Source organism: Lithobates pipiens, unplaced genomic scaffold (assembly GCF_037356315.1).
Source record: "Lithobates pipiens isolate NorthernLeopardFrog02 unplaced genomic scaffold, aLitPip1_a1.2 Scaffold_23, whole genome shotgun sequence".
In the NCBI taxonomy this organism is placed as follows: Eukaryota; Metazoa; Chordata; class Amphibia; order Anura; family Ranidae; genus Lithobates; species Lithobates pipiens.
The window spans coordinates 259,431,871-259,454,507 of NW_027507785.1; the positions used below are offsets into that span (position 1 = coordinate 259,431,871).

A 22,637-nucleotide genomic window follows, 5' to 3' on the forward strand; every position below is an offset into this window, starting at 1 on the left:
AGGATTTCATTACATGCAAATTGTAATAGCTTTAGTAAATGTGGTTTTCATTGTGCATCTTGCTCATTTCTAAATGTATGTCTGTCATAGCGTCCAACTCTACAGTATAAGGAATGTTTTATCCTAAACAGAAAGGTTTAGAAAAGGTGGGGATTTAATAAAATGGGAATGGTTTTTTAAACATAGCTACATTTAATTAATTTGAATGTAGGTTAAGGATGGTCCTTTGAAAAAAAAGGGAGAAAGGAGGGAGAGAAACACAAAAAAACCTCAACAAAAATTGTTGATTATGTTGGACTTTTTAGGCATAAGTGTATATATATATATATATATATATATATATATATATATATATAAAAAAGGGGGGAGGAAAAAAGAATTTTGAATAAAAATATATATATTTTTTTTTAAATGAAGAGAAAAAAAGATATATAAAACACACCAGGTCTTGATATTACATATCCTGTCTAATCTGATACATTCTAACAATATCTATATGTGTTCCCATACATATCTAATCATAAGAGCCTTAGGCTCATATGATTAGATATGTATGGGAACACATATAGATATTGTTAGAATTTATCAGATTAGACAGGATATGTAATATCAAGACCTGGTGTGTTTTTTTCTCTTCATTTTTAAAAAAAATAAAATATTTTTATTCAAAATTCTTTTTTCCTCCCCCCTTTTTTATTTATTTATTTATATATATATATATATATATATATATATATACACTTATGCCTAAAAAGTCCAACATAATCAACAATTTTTGTTGAGGTTTTTTTGTGTTTCTCTCCCTCCTTTCTCCTTTTTTTTTTTTTTAAAAGACTACATAAAGGACGTGGCACGCGGGTTTTTCTATGGTGTATCCCCAGGACCACCCTGTGGTAGATACACACCAAATTTAGTTTAAAAGGATGGTCCTTTACAATCAGCAGAAGATACTGGAACTCTTTCACCTCGGACAATTTGCTCCTCTAATCATTACATCATGCCTGATTTATAGTGTAGTATGAGCCTTTTAAGTCTTATAAAAATGGGTGCTTGACCAATTTAAAGCCATTTTTTTATTTTTCAGGTTAGAAAATAAAATTTGTGTTTATTTACAATAAGTAACATACTGCCTGTATGCAGAAAGTTCCATAAAAGCCTCCAATACAAGGTCTAAGGTAAAATAATAATTTTGTTATTTTTTTTCTTATTGTAGTATTACTGCTGTAAAAAAGATGAGCTGCGTGGTGAGGCAGAAGAGGATCCAGGTCACCACCCTCACTCCCACTTTCCTTGCCATGACTGCTCCCCTGCTCATCTTGATGGAATGTTTCCTCCTTATGTGGCACCAGCTTACTCTCCATACGGCTCCCCTTATATCATACGGACTGCAGATACCATGTGCAATGGAAGAGAGAGAGATTCCTTCACTCCAACTCACTATGCAGAGGCTGGACCCTTACTTGTGATGGGCACTCCAAATCTTTCTAGAGGGCTACAGGCTCTCAGTACCCAAGTATGACCTGAGAGGTAGCCACTCTTTTGTGGAATGCGTTTGCATTTTAACCGTTTCAAGGATATCACACCACCTCTGTGGTCACACAGTGACTGGCCATTTTGAAGGTCATTCCATGAACCTTCCAGGTCTAAGAACTTGTATACGACCTGTAGGTATGATCTGAATACTTTCACATCATGTTAGCTATAGAGAGGACTAACGTACATCTCCTTGTTGGTCACATGGAAGAATAGGATTTGATGTGTCTGGCATTTGGAGATTCCTACTTTATGTGAACAAGTAACTTTTATTCCAGTATTATGTCAGGAAAGTTTTATTTTGTCCTGAAACAAAACATTGAATTGTAGAAAAAGGAACTGTATGAATTTTTAAAACTTAATTTATCACAGTAATATTATATATATAAATATATATTTATTGTAGGGCATTTTCAACATATGTTTGCTTAGGCTTATATAACTGATTGAAAAGGGTATTGGGAGGTAAGTAATGTCTTCTTGGCATTGGAAAACATTTTTTTTTCTATTTAGGATCAGCGATTAGTAAAGTTTGGATTCAGGTTTATCAAGAGGTTTAGACTGTCTTTTGACAAAATTTAGGAGAAATGGTTGGTACTTTGCATTCCATGTTGAGTTTGTTAGCAAATTTTATTTAATGCTGTGCTTCCAAATTAAGACATGAACTTAAGTGAAACTTGACTGACTGAAAGCATGTGTTTCCCGCTTCTGAAGTAAAAAAGCAATTTACCAATATAAATGTAAATGGAAACCCTGCTTCTGATTAATGCATGGAGAAGGCAGTAATAACCTGTAGGATCAGCAGAACCGTTGTCACAGATAAAACAGGACTCTTACAGCAAAATACCAAGTTTGTCCTTTCATAGTCCAACACCTAAATTGTGGGTTCCAGAGAGATTTTACAGGTATTTTATTTTTTATTCTTTCAAATTTTTACAACATTAAGAAAACTGAAGAATATGCTACACCTGCCTTGCCTGTAAAAATGAATATTTGATCACAACACATACCCCACCAAGAAACTGCCAAGCTCCAGTGCACTGTTTTGTGGTCAGGGGCCAGACAATAGCTGCTTTCATCAAAGACTTGCAGTCAGGTATGCAATGTAATTAATTATTCCTTGTAATGCTTTTTAGGCCATGTGACTTTACTAATCCTGACACTGAAAGGATTGCTGAAAAGAAAATTCCTATGGCTTAAAGCGGAGGTCTGCCCACCGCTGCAAAAATTAAAAGCCAGCAGCTGCACATACTGCAGCTGCTGACTTTTAATAATCGAACACTTACCTTTCCTGGAGTCCAGCGATGTCGGCACCGCAGCTGATGTTTCATCAGCTGTCGGAAGCATGCCACCTCCATTGTGATTAAAGAGACCAGCAGTGTAGCCTTTTGCCTTCATTGTGACGTCAATACCCACAGCTGAGGCTCCCGGAATTGTGGAAAGCATACCTGTAAAAGACAGGTATCTGTCCCCCCGAAAGGTGCCAAACGTGGCACCGGAAGGGGGAGGAGTACAATGAGCGGAATTCCACTTTTGGGTGGAACTCTGCTTTAACTCCCTTTTTGGACAAAAGCTGCAGAAGTTTACTCACATCTGATCAATGATAGAAGGGCTCCCCCTAGATTGCCCAGTGAGGCAGAAATACCGTAGGTACAGGTGCATGTTCTCTATTCTCCACAGTTGGCAAATTTGCCAGCAACAGGTTTGCTAGTGTGGCACGGGACTTTAAATGTATTTACTTTTTTGCAGTCAAATTTGAAGCCCACATTGTTTCTTATGTGTTTCCATTCACACAACAAAAAAACATTTCTTACCTTTCTAGTTGTTTCTTTGGAGCAGAATTATACATGGGCAAGCTATGTCAGAGGGACAGAATGGGGACATCTAGTTTACAACTCTTAATTGAGATCTGCCAGCACAGTATGGATATGGTCTGGGGATTGCCTACGAATCCAATCACCACTTAGCTTTTTGGGACAGGGTAAAAATGCACGTCAGAACTGTTATCTTCACATAACCCAATGCTTTCTTTCTTCTCCAGCATTTGTTTCCCTATCTACTTTTCATCGTTGGTCTCACTTATGTCTAGCGAGACTACATTATCTGGCAATTTTTAGCCATGACAATCTAATCACATTGACCGAATGACCGTGTTTGAGAATTTATTTACAGCTGATCCGTGCACAAAAGGGGTGATCTCTAAGCTTTATAAGAAGAGGGAGGAGAGAAGGGCACCAAAAAGTCATATGGTGTAGGAATGGAGTTTATTTGACATGTAAAAACAACATTGTATAATGCACTTACAAAACTATCAGGGACTCTAGGTATGTAACAGGTACAGAGGATCCCCGCTGTAGATGGATGACCACTCGGCTGAGCTCAGGACAGAGGTGGAACCCGGAAGTAGCAGCCATCACTACAACAGATCACTGAAGCCACCAGGAGGCTCGCAAGGTTCATACCTTTATATCTGGTGGACCTGCCCACTGATACGGTCCGCCTGGTGCAAAGTTTTCCAAAACCTCTCTCAAATATTTGGTATTACCATCCAACCAGACCCTCAGATTGCTCTGTTGAACAGTAGCTCATTGGAGCTGACCAAGAACCAATTTAAATTCCTGCTCCAAAATGCTACAGCTGCTAATCAAACAAGTGCCAGATCTTGAAAATGTTATACCCTTGCTACCAAACATAGGGTTACTCAAGGGATGATGCATGCTAAGATTGATACTACTTTGCATGACATGCATTTGGCAGCCCTTGGTTGACAAGTTCCTGCCCCAGATTACAATGAATTCCTCTTGGAGCCCTACTGCCAGGATCCATTTTGTTCATATCTCAATCCAGTTGATATTGCTGCTGCTCTAACGGCCCCCTCCTCTCATCCCACCTACCCCCACCCCCACCCTACTTTTCTAAATTCTGAAAGGTAAGCAGTATTTTTTGAATATTATTTAAGTTATGCTACGTGAATGGGAACATGTAACAAATATAAAGTAGGCGTTATCCCAATTTGGCCGCAAAAGTACAATTACAATGTTCTAATTATTCTGCTGTAACGAAGTCTCTTTTTCCTCCAGACAAGACTGGAATTGACTAAACAAAAGAAATTGAGGACCCAACTTGGGTTATGAAAACCTCTTTAAATGTATAAGATGTGCCATTCCAGCCCAACTAAATGTATTTTTCAGCTGTTCTCAAAAGTATATCCAAACCCAATCACTAAAGCCTTTTATACATTTTAACATGTTAATGTAATTCCAAAAGTAATTTTGATTGTTTTTAAAGAAGAATGCTTTAATTAAAATAATACCTTGTGATCCTACTGTGAAGGTATTTATTCGGGCACTTCTTGCTATAGCATGACAATTGTGCTCATGAGTTGTCAGCCTGTTACATTCAGTGGAGGCTCCGGAAGGCCTTGTTGCCACATGTTGCATAGGCATGGTCCACATACAGCACTGGAGCAAGTGCATGTACACAGCAAGGGGCTGGAAAATACCATCAGCCTCATAAGATGCAAAATAGGATGAATAAAGGTAAAAACATTATTTTATTGAAAAAAAGTACCATGGGATCTGTTTATGATACACAGTGCTTTTGCAAACTAAATGTCATCCTGTTAAGATTTTGATCTGCTTTATGGTTCATATAATACGGACATAAGCATTATTATTTGGGAAAACAGGAAATCATATTAAAAAGTGGAATATGGTGTCAGCATTCTCAACTTTGATGTTGCTTTTTTATTATCATTTGAGTACTTGCAATAGTTAGTCATGGGTTAATTTAATGTTTTTTTATTAGTTTTTTTGTAATGAGTGATGGATAAAACACTTAATTTAAGGGAAAATATCTATTCTCTAAGAAGACCAATTTTATTCAGTATGAAATGGACTTTCATAAACCATTCAGGGTCCAAATGAAACCCATTTTGTACATCTAAGGCAGTCATTCTCAACTAAGGTTCCCTCCAGAAGAGGCTAGGGGTTCATTGAGCTGTGTCTGACTGACCTCACATTAGGTTGTGCCTGGGGCCAACTCTACTTGGTAGAGCCAGTGATAAGACACTAAGGACCTTTTTTAGCTGTCTGTAAGGGTGGTATTCCTCCCATTGACCACCAATGTAACAAACATTCTTTCCACTGACTACCAATATGAGGAAATCTTCTCATTGAGCACTAGTGTAAGGACCATTCTTCCCAATGACCACCAATGTAAGGGGCATTCCTTCCACTGACCTCCAGTGAATTGCAATGGCAGCCCATCTATTAGGGGCGCACAGACACCGCCTCCCCATCCAGGCGTCCGGCCCCCTAATCTATATTCGGGGTGCCAGATGCATGGTTTCCAATGGGGTGGTTGATTTTTTTTTTAGCACATGATTAGAGCCAGTGGCTCTAATAGGTTTTAAAATAGGGTGGGCTTGGGGCGCAAAGCACTGCACTCCAGGCCCACCCAGTTGTGTGACACTAGCTAATTCTCCTCCCAGCCAAATAGACCCATTTTCCGATTGACCAAAAGTAGAAGCTACGCTGGCTGCCACGAGGACATGAGAAGCAGGTGAAGCTAGCCGACTGCCCGCGCATTGCCTGGGGTAACTGTTGTGGCTGAGGTGCGGGTGTCCCGAATTATTTCAGGGATTCCACTGGCTTTACTAGTTTCCACCCAACTTTAGATTACTCCAAAAGAGCTGGCATGGTTATAATCATTTTTGGGTAAGCAGAAGCTGCTGTGTACTCGACATTAGACCTTGTTAGTAAAACTGTTTTGCCTTTAGTTTAAAATGTTGTAAAGTATGATCAATCTATAAACATTATTGATCCACCGGGATCAATTTATCACTTGAATCTCTATTTAGTTTTAAGCCCACATTTCAAATATGTTACAAAGGATAACTAAACAGAAATAATTCCCATATTTTAAGTTCATGAAACAATTTTGTTGCCCTCATGCTTAGAAAAGGAATAATGAGGACATATGATATGAATACTATTGTTACAGAACTTGCCAAATAAGTAAAATGAGAACATTATTGTTATTATTATATGGACTTTTATATCAAAATAAATAAAACTGTCAATATAATTTTCCTTAATTTCTGGTTTTATTGTTCACGGTACAGTTAAATGATGACCACAAGCTTAGGATGGCCAAAGTTCAGCGGAGACTGGTCTAATTTCGGTCGATCTATGACCATTGCCACTCAACGGAAGTCAATCTAACAATCGACTTCTTTGGAACAGGGCTGTTGGAAAACTTTTGTTAATCAGCTGCTTGAAGCCATGGGCTGATCAAAAAAAATGAACAGTGGAAATCTCCCTAAAAAGTATACAAAAAGCAGTAAAACCCTGAAAAAGGTTCTATCCCTTCCCCGCTTCTGCTCTAGTGACTGAACAAGAAGTGAAAGGAATATCGATTATACAGACTTTCAAACTATGCTCCATTTTTGTTGGTTCCTCCAAGATAGAAGTGCTTTCTCTTCCCTTCCAGCCTCCTTAGCAATCTTGTCAAACTGGTGACATTTGTGTCCCATGGTACTACTTCTTTGCAGCCCTTGGCAGAAGTACTTTTCAGTATATTTCTGCAATTTTTTTTTTATTAAAATAACACCCGGTGATCCTGCTATAAAAGTTCAGGCACATCCTGTTATGGGGTGACAATGATCTATCAGTGACTCCAAGTTGTGCTTGTCTGTTTCAACATAAATTTTGTGGGGACTGTTATTTCCATCCAGAAACCTACTTGAAGAAATACCACGTAGCCATCCCTGGAGTGTGTGTAGATTGGAAGTGGCTGGCAAGAGACTCCAGGTTAAAAGCAGCACTGAGATTCAAAAAAATGGAAAACCAAAATTAGATTTTAAAAACTGGAAATTGTTTGATACATTGTGCTTCAGCAAACAAAATGTTGCTTTGTTAGTGTTTACATCTGCTTTATGTAGGTACGACCTTGAAGATTTGTTTTAGTCAGTTCTACGTGCTTTTTTATTTGAGTTTTATCTCCATAACACAAATGCCACTCAGAAGATGCCAGAGCTAGAAAAAAAAGCTCTTCCTCTGTTCAGATTGTGCCTGTACATTCAACCAATATCTAAGGTCACCTTTAGGGTCCATCCACATTGAGCTTTAAGAAAACATCAGTTCTTTTGTGAGAAAACAACTCTCACATAAAATGTTTTTGTACAAGTGTTTCGCTTTTTTTCTTTCCTCCCAGAAAACTGCTCTCAAAAATGCAAACCAGTAGGGGTTTTTTTCGGCCTCTAAATGCTGAGCTTAAAAAAATGCCTCTAAATGTTCTAATGTACATGGACACATAGGATAGCATTAGCTGCTTCTACAGGGAAAACACTAAACTCCTCTAGAAGCAACATTTTTATTTTTAAGACAGTGTGCATGGACCCTTCCAGAAAAAAGAAATGTGATAATATAATAAAGCAAAGCCACTGTCTGACCTTTTGCTGAGTCATATCTCTGACTTATTCTACAGATTAAAATGTCCATACAGACAGGCAGTCGGTGAAATATCTGCTTAGACTTGTTCAGACCTCCTTACTGCCATGCAGACTAAATGTTCCCTCTAATTTTCCAGGATCACAGTGTCTGATGTGTGTGTGTGTGTGTGTGTGTGTGTGTGTGTGTGTGTGTGTGTGTGTGTGTGTGTGTGTGTGTGTGTGTGTGATAGCACTGGACCAAATGGGAAAGTTAGTTTCAAGGAATTTGCTGTAACATAAACTGATTTTTTTCAGATCCATGCATGAAATATACAGTGGGGAAAATAATTATTTGATCACCTGCAGATTTTATAAGTTTGCCCACATACAAAGAAATTAAGGGTCTATAATTTCCATCGTAGGTGTATTTTAAATGATAGAGACACAATATCAACCAAAAATCCAGGAAAAAAACACAATACAAATGTTATAAATTGAATTGCAGTTCAGCGAGTAAAATAAGTATTTGATCCCTAAGAAAAACATGACTTGGTGGAGAAACCCTTGTTGGCAAGCACAGAGATAAGACATTTCTTGTAGTTGGTTATCAGGTTTGCATAGATTGCAGGAGGGATTTTGGTCCACTCTTCTTTACAGATCCAAATCTTTAAGGCTTCTTGCCTGTTGCATGGCAACTCAAAGTTTCAGCTCTGTCCATACATTTTCTATAAGTTTAAGGTTTGGAGACTGGCTAAGCTCTCTATGATCTTAATGTGCTTCTTCTTGAGCCACTCCTTTGTTGCCTCGGTGGACCCATCCACCACCCATCTTCAGTGTTCTGGCTGAGGGAAGAAGGTTCTCATCCAAGATTTTACAATACAGGGCACTGTCCATTGGCCCCTCAATGCGGCAAAGTCAGCCTTTACCATTAGCAGAGAGACCGCCCCAAAGCATAAGGTTTCCACCTCCATGCTTGACTGTATAGATGGTGTTCTTAGGGTCAGCATTTTTCTTCTTCCAAACACAGCAAGTCGAGTTAATGCCAAAAAGCTCAATTTTGGTCTAACCTGATCACAGCACTTTCTCCCAATCCTTCTCTAAATCATTTAGATGTATGGAGCTCCAGACCGAGGGTGATTGATGGTTATTTTGTATTTCTTCCATTTGCAAATAATCGTTCCAACAGTTGTCTCCTCACCAAGCTTCTTGCTGATGGTCTTGTAGCTCATTCCAGCCTTGTGCAGGTCTAATCTTGTTCCTGATGTTCTTTGACAGCTCTTTGGTCTTGCCCATGATGGAGAGGTTTGAATGGAAGAGATTCTGTGGACAGGTGTCTTTTATACACATAACAAGTTGTCGTTAGGAGCATCTTCTTAAATTAACAGGACTAATCTGTTTACCACATGAGCACATACTAGCCAGTCTTTGGGAGCCAGAATTATTGTTTGGTAGAGGATCAAATACTTATTTTTTTTTATTGTGTTTTTCTGGACTTTTGGTTGATATTCTGTCTCTATCATTTAAAATACACCTATGATAACAATTATAGACCTTTCGTTTCTTCGTATGTGGGCAAATTCACAAAATCTGCAGGAGATCAAATAATTATTTTCCCCACTGTATAATAGGTGAACCCTATTTTGGTTCTAGGCAGCTATCTCTCTGTTAGCAACAAAGGAAGCGCTCACCAGACGGTAAATTCTTGAAAACATACTGAGGAATGCATGATACAAAAGTTAATCTCACTTGAAGGACTTTATGAAACATTTACTGGTTAAGAGCATCAAATACAGCCAACAATATTCAGGGGGTAAAAGCCTTTCCCTTCTTCAGGGTTTGAGCAGTCAATGTTAATAAAATCACGACAAAATGCACCAGGGGACCTCTGCTAAGACTTGAAGACAAACATCTCCTGATGGCACTAAAGGAAGATGGCTTTTGGAAACCCCCCCCCCCCCCCCCCCAAATGCATTGGAGTACTTGATACTCCTAACTAATAAATGTTTAAAAAGAGTCTTTCAAGTGAGATGAACTATTGTACCAGGCTCTCCTCAGTACACATCCAAGGACCGTAGAGTAGCACACACAATGTGGCTGTTGTTTCCTGTTTCTATACCAGAAAGGAAAGGAATATTGAAAGGATAACTGAGATTTTCACAGAAATAACTTTGATACTTGAAATTTGTGTATTTTTACTCAGGAATTCAACTTATTCAGTTGAATTAACGTGATGCTAAGACAGTTTCGAAGTATTAGCATCTGTATCACTTGGGTGTTTACTGCCTGGATACTTTCATGCTCATTTTCCCATATCGATTTGGCATAATCATTCTAATGCATCCTTCTATGTGCCAGTGCACAGCCTAGCTAGAAATTATGCTGTTTGCATTTATGGCAGCAAATTAACTGTATTTGCCAGAGTTTCTTCATGTAGTATGCTTTTTAATGCTATTCTATCTTTAACCACTTAACAACCGCCCATTGCCGATTAACGGCTTCAGGGCGGTTGTTTAACTCTGAGAGACCGTTAATTAACGGCCTCCCAGAATTCTGCTCTCGCGCGCCCCCTGGGGCGCGCACACGAGAGCATCCGTGACTGCTGGGTCCAGTGGACCCGGCGCATCACAAATCACGGTAAACGGCCGCTCATCGCGGCCGTTTACCACGTGATCGCTCCGTCAAATGAAGGAGTGAACACTTGTAAACAAGCCGGCGTCATGTTATGATGCCGGTTCCTCCCTCCCCCTCTCTGTACCGATCGGTACAGCGGAGGGGGAAGAGATCGGTGTCAGCAGCGATGTGGGCTGCATCTGCAGTGCCCACATCGCTGCTCACCGAAAATTAACCCCGGATTCCCTGCATTACTCTGCAATACCCTGCCATTACTCTGCATTACTCTGCAATGCCCTGCAACACTCTGCAATGCCCTGCAACACTCTGCAACGCCCTGCAACGCCCTGCAACACTCCGCAACACTCTGCAACACTCCGCAATACCCTGCAATACTCCGCAATGCCCTGCAACACTCCGCAATGCCCTGCAACACTCCGCAATGCCCTGCAACACTCCGCAATGCCCTGCAACACTCCGCAACGCCCTGCAACACCTTGCAACACTCTGCAACACCTTGCAACACTCTGCAACACCTTGCAACACTCTGTAACACTCCACAACACTCTGCAACACTCCACAACACTCTGCAACACTCTGCAACACCCTGCAACACTCCGCAACACCCGCCAATACCCTGCAACACTCTGCAATGCTCTGCAACACCCGCCAATACCCTGCAACACTCTGCAATGCTCTGCAACACCCGCCAATACCCTGCAATGCTCTGCAACGCAGTACTCTGCAACGCCATACTCTGAGATACCCAGCCATACTCTGAGATACCCAGCCATAGTCGGTGATACCCTGCAATACCCAGCCATAGACAATCCCCCCCCCCCCCCCCCCTCCCTCCGCCCAGAATCTTTTTTTTTTTTTCAGGCTTCCCAGCTTAGAGGTGAGATGCAGGGTCTTATTGACCCCACATCTCACTGTAAAGAGGACCTGTCATGCCATATTCCTATTACAAGGGATGTTTACATTCCTTGTAATAGGAATAAAAGTGATCAAAAAAATTATTTTTGGGGAAAAAAATGTCAAACTAAAATAAATAAAGTAAAATGAACAATAAAAAAAATGTTTTTTTTAAAAGCGCCCCTGTCCCCATGTGCTCGCATGCAGAAGCGAACGCATACGTAAGTCCCACCCACATATGAAAATGGTGTTCAAACCACACATGTGAGGTATCGCTGCGAACGTTAGAGCGAGAGCAATAATTCTAGCCCTAGACCTCCTCTGTAACTCAAAAAAAAATTTAATCGTCGCCTATGGGGATTTTTAAGTAGCGACGTTTGGCGCCATTCCACGAGCGTGTGCAATTTTGAAGAGTGACATATTAGGTATCTATTTACTCAGCATAACTTCATCTTTCACATTATGCAAAAATTGGGCTAACTTTACTGTTTTTTTTTTTTTAAGCACAAAACTGTTTTTTTTCCAAAAAAAAGCATTCGAAAAATTACTGCGCAAATACCGTGCGAGATAAAAAGTTGCAAAGACCACCATTGTATTCTCCAGGGTGTTTGCTAAAAAAACATATATAATGTTTTGGAGTTCTATGTAATTTTCTAGCAAATAAATGATGATTTTTACATGTAGGAGAGAAATGTCAGAATTGTCCTGGGTGCTCCAGAACGCCTGATGGCGCTCCATGCATGTTGGGCCTCTGTATGTGGCCACACTGTGTAAAAGTCTCACACATGTGGTATCGCCGTACTCGGGAGTAATAGCAGAATGTGTTTTGGGGTGTAATTTGTGGTATGCATATGCTGTGTGTGAGAAATAACCTGATAATATGACAATTTTGTGAAAAAAAAAAAAAAGTAAAAAGAATCTTGATTTTTCAAAGAATTGTGGGAAAAAATGACAACTTCAAAAAACTCATCATGCCTCTTACTAAATACCTTGGAATGTCTTCTTTCCAAAAAGGGGTTATTTGGGGGGTATTTGTACTTTTCTGGCATGTTAGGGTCTCAAGAATTGAAATAGGCCGTCAGTACTTCAGGTGTGATCAATTTTCAGATATTGGCACCATAGTTTGTGGACTCTATAACTTTCACAAAGACCAAATAATATCCACCAATTTGTACTTATTTTTACCAAAGATATGTAGTGGTATAAATTTTGGCCAAAATTTATGAAAAAAAAATTACTAATCTGCTAAATTTTCTAACAGAAACAAAGAAAAATTCATTTTTTTACAGAATTTTCGGTATTTTTTCTTTTATAGCACAAAAAATAAAAAACCCAGCGGTGATTAAATACCACCAAAAGAAAGCTCTATTTGTGTGAAAAAAAGGACAAAAATTTCATATAGGTCCAGTGTTGCATGACTGAGTAATTGTCATTCAAAATGCGAGAGCACCGAAAGCTGAAAATTGGTCTGGTTATTAAGGGTGTTTAAGTGCCCAGTGGTCAAGTGGTTAAGAAACACTTAGGTAAATGCTGTTGCTGGCCTACTGATGTGGAAGCTGGTTACAACCCAACAGCCTGTCACTGCCTTCAACTTGCAGTGCAGCAGATCAGGCATCATGATAAGTCCCTGTAGTATTATTATAAAAAACCCAGCTGGATACAAGTGGCTAATCTGTAGATTTATTGACCTTGCTTCCTCTTAGCTTGGTGGATGACAAGATGGATACTGGGCTGTTATCACTGATAGGACAAAGGAACACATTTTGCTGCTGAAACGTATCAGTTTCTTTTAGGATGCTACTAAAACCTAGGTGAAAACATTATTTTGAAGAAGCAAAATGATGAGCAGCAGTAAGCTCAAGGGCTTGTGAATGTCATACATATGTGTGCGTTTCTAGGGTATCAGCTAAATAAATGTTACAAAAAGGCACCTAAAATCTTTATTGTTTTAACATGACTGCACTGAAATCCTTGCATACAGTCAGGTCCATAAATATTGGGCCATTGACACAATTCTAAACTTTTTTGCTCAATACACCACCACAATGGATTTTAAATGAAACGAACAAGATGTGCTTTAACTGCAGACTTCCAGTTTTAATTTGAGGGTATTTCCATCCAAATCAGGTGAACGGTGTAGGAATTACAACAGTTTGTATATGTGCCTCCCACTTTTTAAGGGCCCAAAAGTAATGGGACAATTGGCTACTCAGCTGTTCCATGGCCTGGTATGTGTTATTCCTTCATTACCCCATTTACAAGGAGCAGATAAAAGGTCCAGAGTTCTTTTCAAGTGTGCTATTTGCATTTGGAATCTGTTGCTGTCAAATCTCTATATAAGATCCAAAGAGCTGTCACTATCAGTGAAGCAAGCCATCATTAGGCTGAAAAAACAAAACAAACCCATCGGAGGGATAGCAAAAACATTAGGTGTGGCCAAATTGTGGTGGATGACCAAAAAATTCTTTCCCTTGTGAAGAAAACACCCTTCACAACAGTTGGCCAGATCAAGAACACTCTCCAGGAGGTAGGTGTATGTGTGTCAAAGTCAACAATCAAGAGTAGACTTCATCAGAGTGAATACAAGGGGTTCACCACAAGATGTAAACCATTCACCTCCCTCTTATTCTAAGACACAGGCTGGAGGGGTGTGGCACAGCCTGTGACTGGCAGAAATCCATACACACCATGTTATTTCCACAAAATAATAAAGATTTAATTTCAAATATATATTTGTATACCAATTTAAAACAGTTTATTGATATTACTTATTTTTACTCTGTATTCCAAAGGCTGCTTTTTTCTTTTTTTTTCATTTTGAATGTGTGACCAGTAGTTGAGGACTAGAAGCTCCTCCTGCTTATGTTTACCTGCAGAAAGGCTGAGAAAGAGCGGGGTCATGTGACAACTGTTTATCAATTACAATAATTACAGTGCCATCATCCACATCCAGAAAAAGAAGAAACAACGTAAATTAAACAGTGTGTGTGTTTAATATCACTTTGAGTACATGTGATATTTCAGTTTTACTTTTTAATAAATTGTACAGCTATTCTTGAAATTATTTTTATTCCATAAATTTTTTTTATTCAATTCATTTTGTCATTATGGGTAACTGAGTGTAAATTAATGAGAAAAAAAATATTTTTAACAGCTGTGGTATCAGGCTGCAACACAACAAACTTGAAAAAGGTGAAGGGGTCTGAGTAAATTTTTATGAATGTACTATATGTATTTATACTGAAAAAAATATCACTTTGCCTTTTTAAGGAAAAATTACAGGTTCTCTAGATAGGATCCCCACTTACGCTGATACTTACCTTGGTTTGCGCTTTGCAAGAGCTCTTGCCTGCTTTGCAATACCAGGTATGTTTAGGTAGAAGGTAGGTAGGCGGAGAAGGTGACTTCCTTCCCTTTCTACCATGATGCAGTGCTCAGCACCTGTGCCATCAGACATCATGCCCAAGCACTCAAGGGGGCAGCCAGGAGGAAGGTCAGTATCCCTGAATCTGACACAAGGCTTTCTACTCTGAACTTCACTAGAAATACAGAGAAGGGAGGGAGCTCTGTGAAGATAAGGGAAATCGGAAGGATGGACTAATAGGAGAATGTTTCATGTTGCTTTGAATGGGCATAGTGACAGATTCATCTTAAAGGAAAATCCTGGGCACATAGTGAAACCAATAGGTGAACTTCTAATTCTATCTAGCAAATGTTGTAACTTTGCTAAAACCAGAAAATTGAGTTTACCCTATTCAGAGTTCTCGATAGTCTTCAGCAAGTACCCAAAGACCTGCTCACAGGTGCTTTGAGATTTTACTGTACTTCCTAAATTCTATTTTATGCAACTTCCCCTGAATTTGACTAGCTATTGCCCACTGACCACTAAAGGTGATTTGTCAAGAGTAAAGGTAACTACAAAAACAGTTGCTCATGGCAGCCAAATGGGTATTACGTTTCCTTCATTACAATCAAAGTCTGAATCTAGGAAAGGGTTGGGAAATCTTTGGCCTACAAGTGAAAGATTTCTGTAGGCTAAAGCAAGTGCATCATACAAAGTGTGTTATGGTGCCTCATTGATTGGTGGGTTTGGTGAAGATAAGTATTCCTAATAAATGGTTTATTTTTATGCTCCATTTTACATCTTCCAGCATCAGCTTCCTTAGAACCACAAAGTAATTTGGTGCTGGAACACTTCCCTCTACCAGATGCAGATCTACACAGAGAGCAGATTGCTATCTAATATCCAGTATGTAGTAATGACTGCCCTGATCTGAGTCCAATGATGGCCATACACGCTTAAATAATTTACTTTTTTTTTCCAATCAATTTTTTCCAATTGGGATAATCGATCTATAGTCAACAATCCTCAATATGTTACACACTGGTAAGTGGATTTCGATTGATGATTAAGATATGATTGGATCTTTCAACCATAAGTCATCAATCTCATCTCTTTCCACCATCATCTCTTTTCCATAAGCTGATCAAAATGTGATTGTATTATTGATCAATCATTTTTTTGCCCGATTCTGGTGAAATCCAGCTTTGCAGATTCAACTGTTTTGATTGAATTGCAGATCACTTGGATAAAAAAAAAATGTATAGCCACAAATGCTTGAGCATCTCCATTCATGGCCACTAACCCAACATAATCTATCTGTACTGGCCCAGGGGGTAAATGTCCTCCTGTCCACCAGCTCATTCGCTTTTTTTTCTACACAACTATAATAAAACAAGGAATCTAATTGCTGAGGAGGGAAACATTTTAACACTTGCTCATGTTTTATTTACTGTAGTTTTATGTCACCCACTATTTACACTTTAGCCCTATGCAGCATACTTTGCATAAAAAATGGAACAGCTCAGTCTGGACCTGTGTAAATAAAAGTGTTGGGGGGCGTGGCTTGGAGCTCGGAGCGGATGGCAGCAGACTAGAGGAGCTCCGCTATACCCTCAGCCCTGACAGCGCAATATTCACTGTAACCACCGGCGATCATGAGCAGACCCACCCGCCACAACTCTGGAAGCCGCTCCCGTCGTTCCACACCGACCCCGGGCACCAGGAGCATCCCGGACATCTTTAAGACACAACCCCGCCGCAACAAGGCCCTATCCAAGATGGCGCTGCCTCGTGGTGAGGACGAGTTCAGCGAGGATTCCCAATCCGCATATGAGGAGGAGGTAAGGGAAGCACAGGTGGATCACCCACTCACCCTCACAGACATGATGAAAATAGCTGCGGATATTAAGGGCACTTTTTCATCCGCCATCACAGAACTGAAGGCAGACGTTTTGTCTATTTCAGAGAAGCTAGAGAGAGTTGAGAAGGCTGGCACTCACCGAGACAAAGCTATAGCACGCCTGGACAAAATCACTGACTCGCACACGGCCCATCTCATTGAAATGAACAGGCAGTTGGAGGATTTGGACAATAGGGGGAGAAGGAACAACATTAGGGTGCGGGGCATCCCGGAGTCGGTTGAACCCAGCAACATCCCTTCTGCTCTCCAATATGTGTTTAATGAACTGTTGGAACGCCAAACCGACACCCCAATTGACTTTGTGTGGGCTCACAGAGCCCTGAGAGCCAGGCCTGCTGACACGGCCCCCCCACGAGATGTGATATGCTGCCTCCCGGACTTTAAACTGAAAGAGGAAATTATGTCGAAAGCAAGGCGCAATGCCCACATCACATTTAATGACACTGAAATCTCCATTTTCCAGGATCTCTCACCCATAACATTGAGCAACAGACGTGCGTTGCGCCCCCTGCTGGAGGCCTTACGGAGACAAAATATTCCTTACAAGTGGAAATTCCCCTTTGCTTTGAATGTGACTTCCTCGGGCAGACAACTGTATTTGCGCACACCTGATGATCTACCAGGTTTCTGCCAGGACATTCAAATACCCCTGATTGAGCTTCCTGACTGGTACAGGGACTTTCACTATGCACCTGCTTCCCAATCCTCACGGGGGTCCCCCCATTCTACCCCCTCTAAGCCCCCGCACAAAAGGGGGAAGTTCCAGAAACAACCTACCCCAGGCTCCAGCGCTACTCCCAGACGCTCCTCTGCGCCTAGAGCTCTACAGATGAATCCGGATCCAGAATAATGTTCGTTCGGCTACGGATGCTCTGCCCGAATTTTAGTCTTTAGGGACGGCCAAGACCAGACGGGAACCTTGAGTCGACTCTTCGGATACAAGTTTCGTTTTAACGTTCGCTGACAGTGGGTATTTTTTTTTACTCCCTTGCTCTTTTTTTTTCCCTTGGTTTCTGGCATCTTTTCTTTTTGTTCGTACGGTTGGTTCGTTCTGTTTTTAGGCTTACTTACCCGTATGAGAGTAGCTGCAGACCGCATAGTGGCCTACCGTTCGGAAGCACGAAGGGCTCAAGGCGATTTTTGTTTCTTCCAATTTTGCAACCATACAGAGCAGCCCTGACTGGTTAGGCTTCAAAGATACATTACCCCAACATATGCCGGAGAAGGACTTGATCACCAGCGTAAGTGTGGCCCATGGTTTGATGTCGCCTGATTTCTGCATACCGAGTTTGGAGACAAGACATGTCATTACGCTTTTATAGACGGATGTCGTGGGCCGCACTGCACTTGTAGAAGCCGGGTGACCCGCAGCAGCGGCCAGCTGAACTGATTATTGCAGGTGCCACATGGTGGCTTTATTGTGGTTTTTCCCATTACTGGGGACTATGGTTATGGTGATATATATAGGTTATAATTTGGTTAAGTTTTAGCATGTTAAACATGGGGCTGGGGGGGTGCGGAGAGTGGCAGACACTTTGAAACAGACCACTTGTCCCGGATTGTCTGGGATCTGGACTGTTGACATTGTTCTGGGTGTTACTCCCACTACCCCCACAAGGGGCAACGTGAATTGGCTCCTTGACTGACTTTCCTGGCTTGCTAGGGTTGTCGTTAGGTGGGTCAATTCACGGCCCCACTTCTCAGGAATCACCCCTGGGGGTTGCCCTCCAGAGGTTAATTACCAATTCTCTTGACCCACTTCCTTGGTGTCGGTTAGTGGGCCCCCCCTTACTTCTACTTCTCCCCCCTTTCCACCTTTTTACTCTACACATTCTCCTCCTCTCTCTTTCCTCCTCTCTTTCCTTCTCCCCCCCTGCTTCCCCTGCCTCCTGTGGCTTCCCCCCTGCTCCCCTCCTTCATCTCTTTTTTCTGATTCCCATTTTCTCTCTCCTTTACTCGCCCCCCTTCCTGCTACATAATGATTTACTCTGCTCTGGGTGGGAATCCTACCGTGATTTCGCACAACGTGCGTAGTCTCAATATTCCACAAAAAAGGTCGCAACTGCTACGCCACTTGGGGAGGGGGAGACCGTCCTTTGTGTTTTTACAGGAAACACATTTCAGGGCTAGTGAGATCCCTAAACTGACGAACCAATGCTTCCCTAAAGCTTTTCATGCGGCTAGCCCTGACTCGAAAACTAAAGGGGTCTCGATCCTGCTGGGACGAGACACTGGCTTCGAGCTCACACAGCAAATGACATATCCTGAGGGACGGTTCCTCTTCCTCAAGGGAACGGTGGGGGGGTTCCCCATCACGCTGGCGAATGTCTACTTCCCAAATGTAGCACATGTGAGTTTTTGTCAGAGGTTGATTGATGAGCTTTCTGGGTTTGCCGCGGGGTGCGTACTCCTGGGGGGGGATTTCAATATTTCGTTGGACCCCCTTCTGGATACCTCAGATGGCAAGTCCGCAATTTCGTATCGTAAACTTAAGAAAATAAGATCTCTGCTGCATTCCATGGCGCTGATGGAGTCGTGGCGGGTCAAGCACCCCCAGGGTAGAGATTACACTTATTTTTCAGCTATCTACAACAAATACACTCGCATAGACTTTCTATTTCTAACACAAAGGGACCTACCCACTGTGCTAGACGCACGCATTGGGACGAGATCGGTGTCTGATCACGCGCCGATCTCCCTGACCTTAACACTACAGTCGACCCGTCGACAGACGAGCAGCTGGAGACTTAACCCAGCATTGTTGACGGACCCCACGACCTTGGAACAGATAAGGGAGACTATACAACACTATTTCAGAGAAAATACGACTGCTGACGTTTCTCATATGACTGTTTGGGAGGCACACAAATGTGACCTTAGGGGCAGACTGATGGGCCTGGCAGCACAGAAGAAGAAAGTAGCGGAACAGGACTTAAAAGACGCTTTTGCAAGAGTGAGGGCTCTAGAAGCACAACACAAGAGGTCGGCGGCAGTGGCACTAGCTGAGGACCTCCTACTGGCACGCAGGACTCTCCAGGATAAGTTAGACCTACAGGCCAAGCGGATCTTGTTCTTCCGCCGGGGCTTTTTCTACGAGCATGGCAACAAAAGTGGCACATTTTTGGCACGAGCATTGAGGGGAGTGCGGGCCTCCCATACCATCACCCAGATCAGGAACCGCGAGAATCGACTGATACATGATACAGACGGTATTGCGGCGGAATTTCATGGGTTTTACTCTAAACTATATAACATTCCGCCCCCGCATAAGCCAGCACTGGTAGAGGGGTCGAGACGCGAGATTATAGAACAGTACCTTCAACGCAGCGGCATGCCGGGTCTCTCGGCAGAGGATGCCGGGGAACTGGACAGGCCTATTGCAGCCTCGGAGCTCACACAGGCTATTCAAACATTGAAAACCGGGAAGAGCCCAGGCCCAGATGGCTTTTCAGCCATTTACTATAAGACCTTCACGCATCTTTTGGTGACACCCTTATTGAAGGCCCTGAATTCTCTCTCCGCGCTCCAGGAGGTCCCGCCAACCTTTAACTTAGCACACATTACGGTGCTCCCCAAGCCGGGGAAGGACCCTAGTGCCTGCTCAAGCTACCGGCCGATTTCGCTGCTTAACTTAGACATAAAGCTGCTGTCGAAAATTATAGCTACAAAGCTGAGCACACTTCTGCCCGAACTGATTGGTCCGGAGCAAGCGGGCTTTATGCCCGGGAGAGAGGCCCGGGACAATGTTATCAAGGTGGTGAATCTCTTACATTGCATTGGGGGGAGCACTGTCGAGGGCCTTCTCCTGTCCACGGACGCGGAGAAGGCCTTCGACAGAGTGGCGTGGGATTTCATGTTCGCGGTGTGCAGGCGGGTGGGTTTTCAGACGCGACTGCTGGCTTGGATCTCGGCGCTATACCACCGCCCGACGGCTCGTCTGAAAATAAATGGGTCCCTTTCCGAACCTGTAAACATAAGTAACGGTACGCGCCAAGGTTGCCCGTTATCGCCAATATTGTTTATCCTTGTACTTGAGCCGTGCATTCGCATGATCAATGCAAACCCATAAATTAGCGGCCTTAGGCAGGGACTCGCACACTTCAAGCTAGCCGCCTACGCGGATGACCTTTTATTCATCCTGACCCAGCCCCACATTTCGATCCCCAACTTATTGACTGAATTTGAGATGTTCGGATACCTTTCAAATTTTAAAATCAACTGCGAAAAATCGGAGGTGCTGAACATATCCCTAGGTCCCGCATGTCTGCAGACTGCCAAGTCTAATTGCCCCTTTAAGTGGGTAGATCACAAACTCAAATATCTAGGAATCTGGCTCACACCCAACTCAGACAGTCTTTACACACAAAATTTCCAAGCCTTCCTGGGCGACCTGCGTGCGGAACTTCAGGCCTGGCACGCTCACCCGTTATCATGGTTCGGGAGGGCGGCTGCCATTAAGATGACAATACTACCGAGGGTACTGTACCTTTTTCACACTCTTCCCATTAAACTGCCTAGACGGTTCTTCATCCACCTGCAAGCAATAGTGAGAAATTTTATATGGGCCAACAAGAAACCTCGAATTAATCTTTCCACCTTGACTTTGCCGAAGGCGAAAGGGGGGATTAATCTACCAAACTTCCGATTCTACTATTGTGCGGCACACCTGGTCCGCATTCTGGACTGGAACTGCCATGCCACGACCAAAGACTGGGTGGGATTGGAAGCCGGCCTGACGGACACCCCACTGAGGTTTCTGCCGTGGGTAGCGAAGGAGGCCCGACCGGCCATACTGACGACACACCCTCTGATAGGGCCAACTTTAGAAGTCTTTGGGGACACATCGCGACGATGTGGACTGGCCTCCACGCCGGGTCCCTTGACACCCCTGGTTCACAACCCTTCATTTGCGTCTGGGCACTCTACGGTGTCTTTCCCACATAGGGCCGATGGGACACCTACGACTGTGGCACACTGCTTGGAGAGGAACAAACTTAAGACCTTTCAGGTCTTGGCGCAGGACCTACAGGCAAAACACTTCACATACTGGCAATACAGACAGCTACATGATTATGTTCACTGCTCGACCAACAGATCGCACGTTTTGAGAGAACAGACGTGGTTTGAACAATTGTGCATCACGGGTGAACCGGTGAGAGGGGCGACATCCCTGATCTACAATTGGCTACAGGCCTCCAGGACTGACTGCTCGACCAGACATAAACAAGACTGGGAGAGGTTTTTCTCCAAGACTTTTACGGACGAGCAATGGACCAATGCATGCATATTGACACACAAATGCTCTATAAGCACTAGCACACAAGAAACAGCATACAAAGTTTTGACGAACTGGTACCTTACACCAGTTAGACTTAATAAATGGTTTCCAGGCACGTCAGAGTCTTGCTGGAGATGTGGAGGTGCTGGGGGTGATATGATACATATATGGTGGGACTGTCCGAGCCTACGGGAGTTTTGGGACGGGATCTGCACGCAGATTCGTGCCATCACGGAGACGGGCCTTGCCCTTACACCTGAATGCTGTTTACTCCACATCTCCAGCTACTTGCTAGGAAAATACAAAAAATCAATGGTGCGCCACTTGCTGAATGCCGCTAAAGCGATCATTCCTAGACACTGGAAGTCCACGCGCCCTCCTTCTCTGAGAGAGTGGCTGTTAGAAGTGGACTCCCTGGATAAAATGGAGGAAACGGTGGCGATAGCTGCCGAAAGGACCGACAAATTTCACAGACTGTGGAGACCTTGGTTTACCTTCAAATACTCAGACACTTTTGCGAAACTTCTAAACGGCTGACTCCCTAGCAGCTATACATCTATCTGGTGAGCAGTAAGACGGTTTCATGTGACATAACCTAGGCCCT

At 42.5% G+C, this 22,637-nt stretch overlaps 1 protein-coding gene across 2 annotated transcripts in view; it reads left to right on the top strand.

The window, feature by feature from the left end:
• LOC143928288 (protein FAM163A-like) overlaps positions 1 to 4,858 on the top strand; it is a 93,270-nt gene extending 88,412 nt beyond the window's left edge. For both annotated transcript variants that reach the window (XM_077453078.1, XM_077453077.1), the window contains one exon: positions 1,214 to 4,858. In XM_077453078.1, coding sequence (XP_077309204.1) covers positions 1,214 to 1,519 — 306 coding nt within the window. In that variant the 3' untranslated portion in view covers positions 1,520 to 4,858. The remainder of the gene's footprint in view (positions 1 to 1,213) is intronic.
• The last annotated feature ends 17,779 nt before the right edge of the window (positions 4,859 to 22,637 follow it).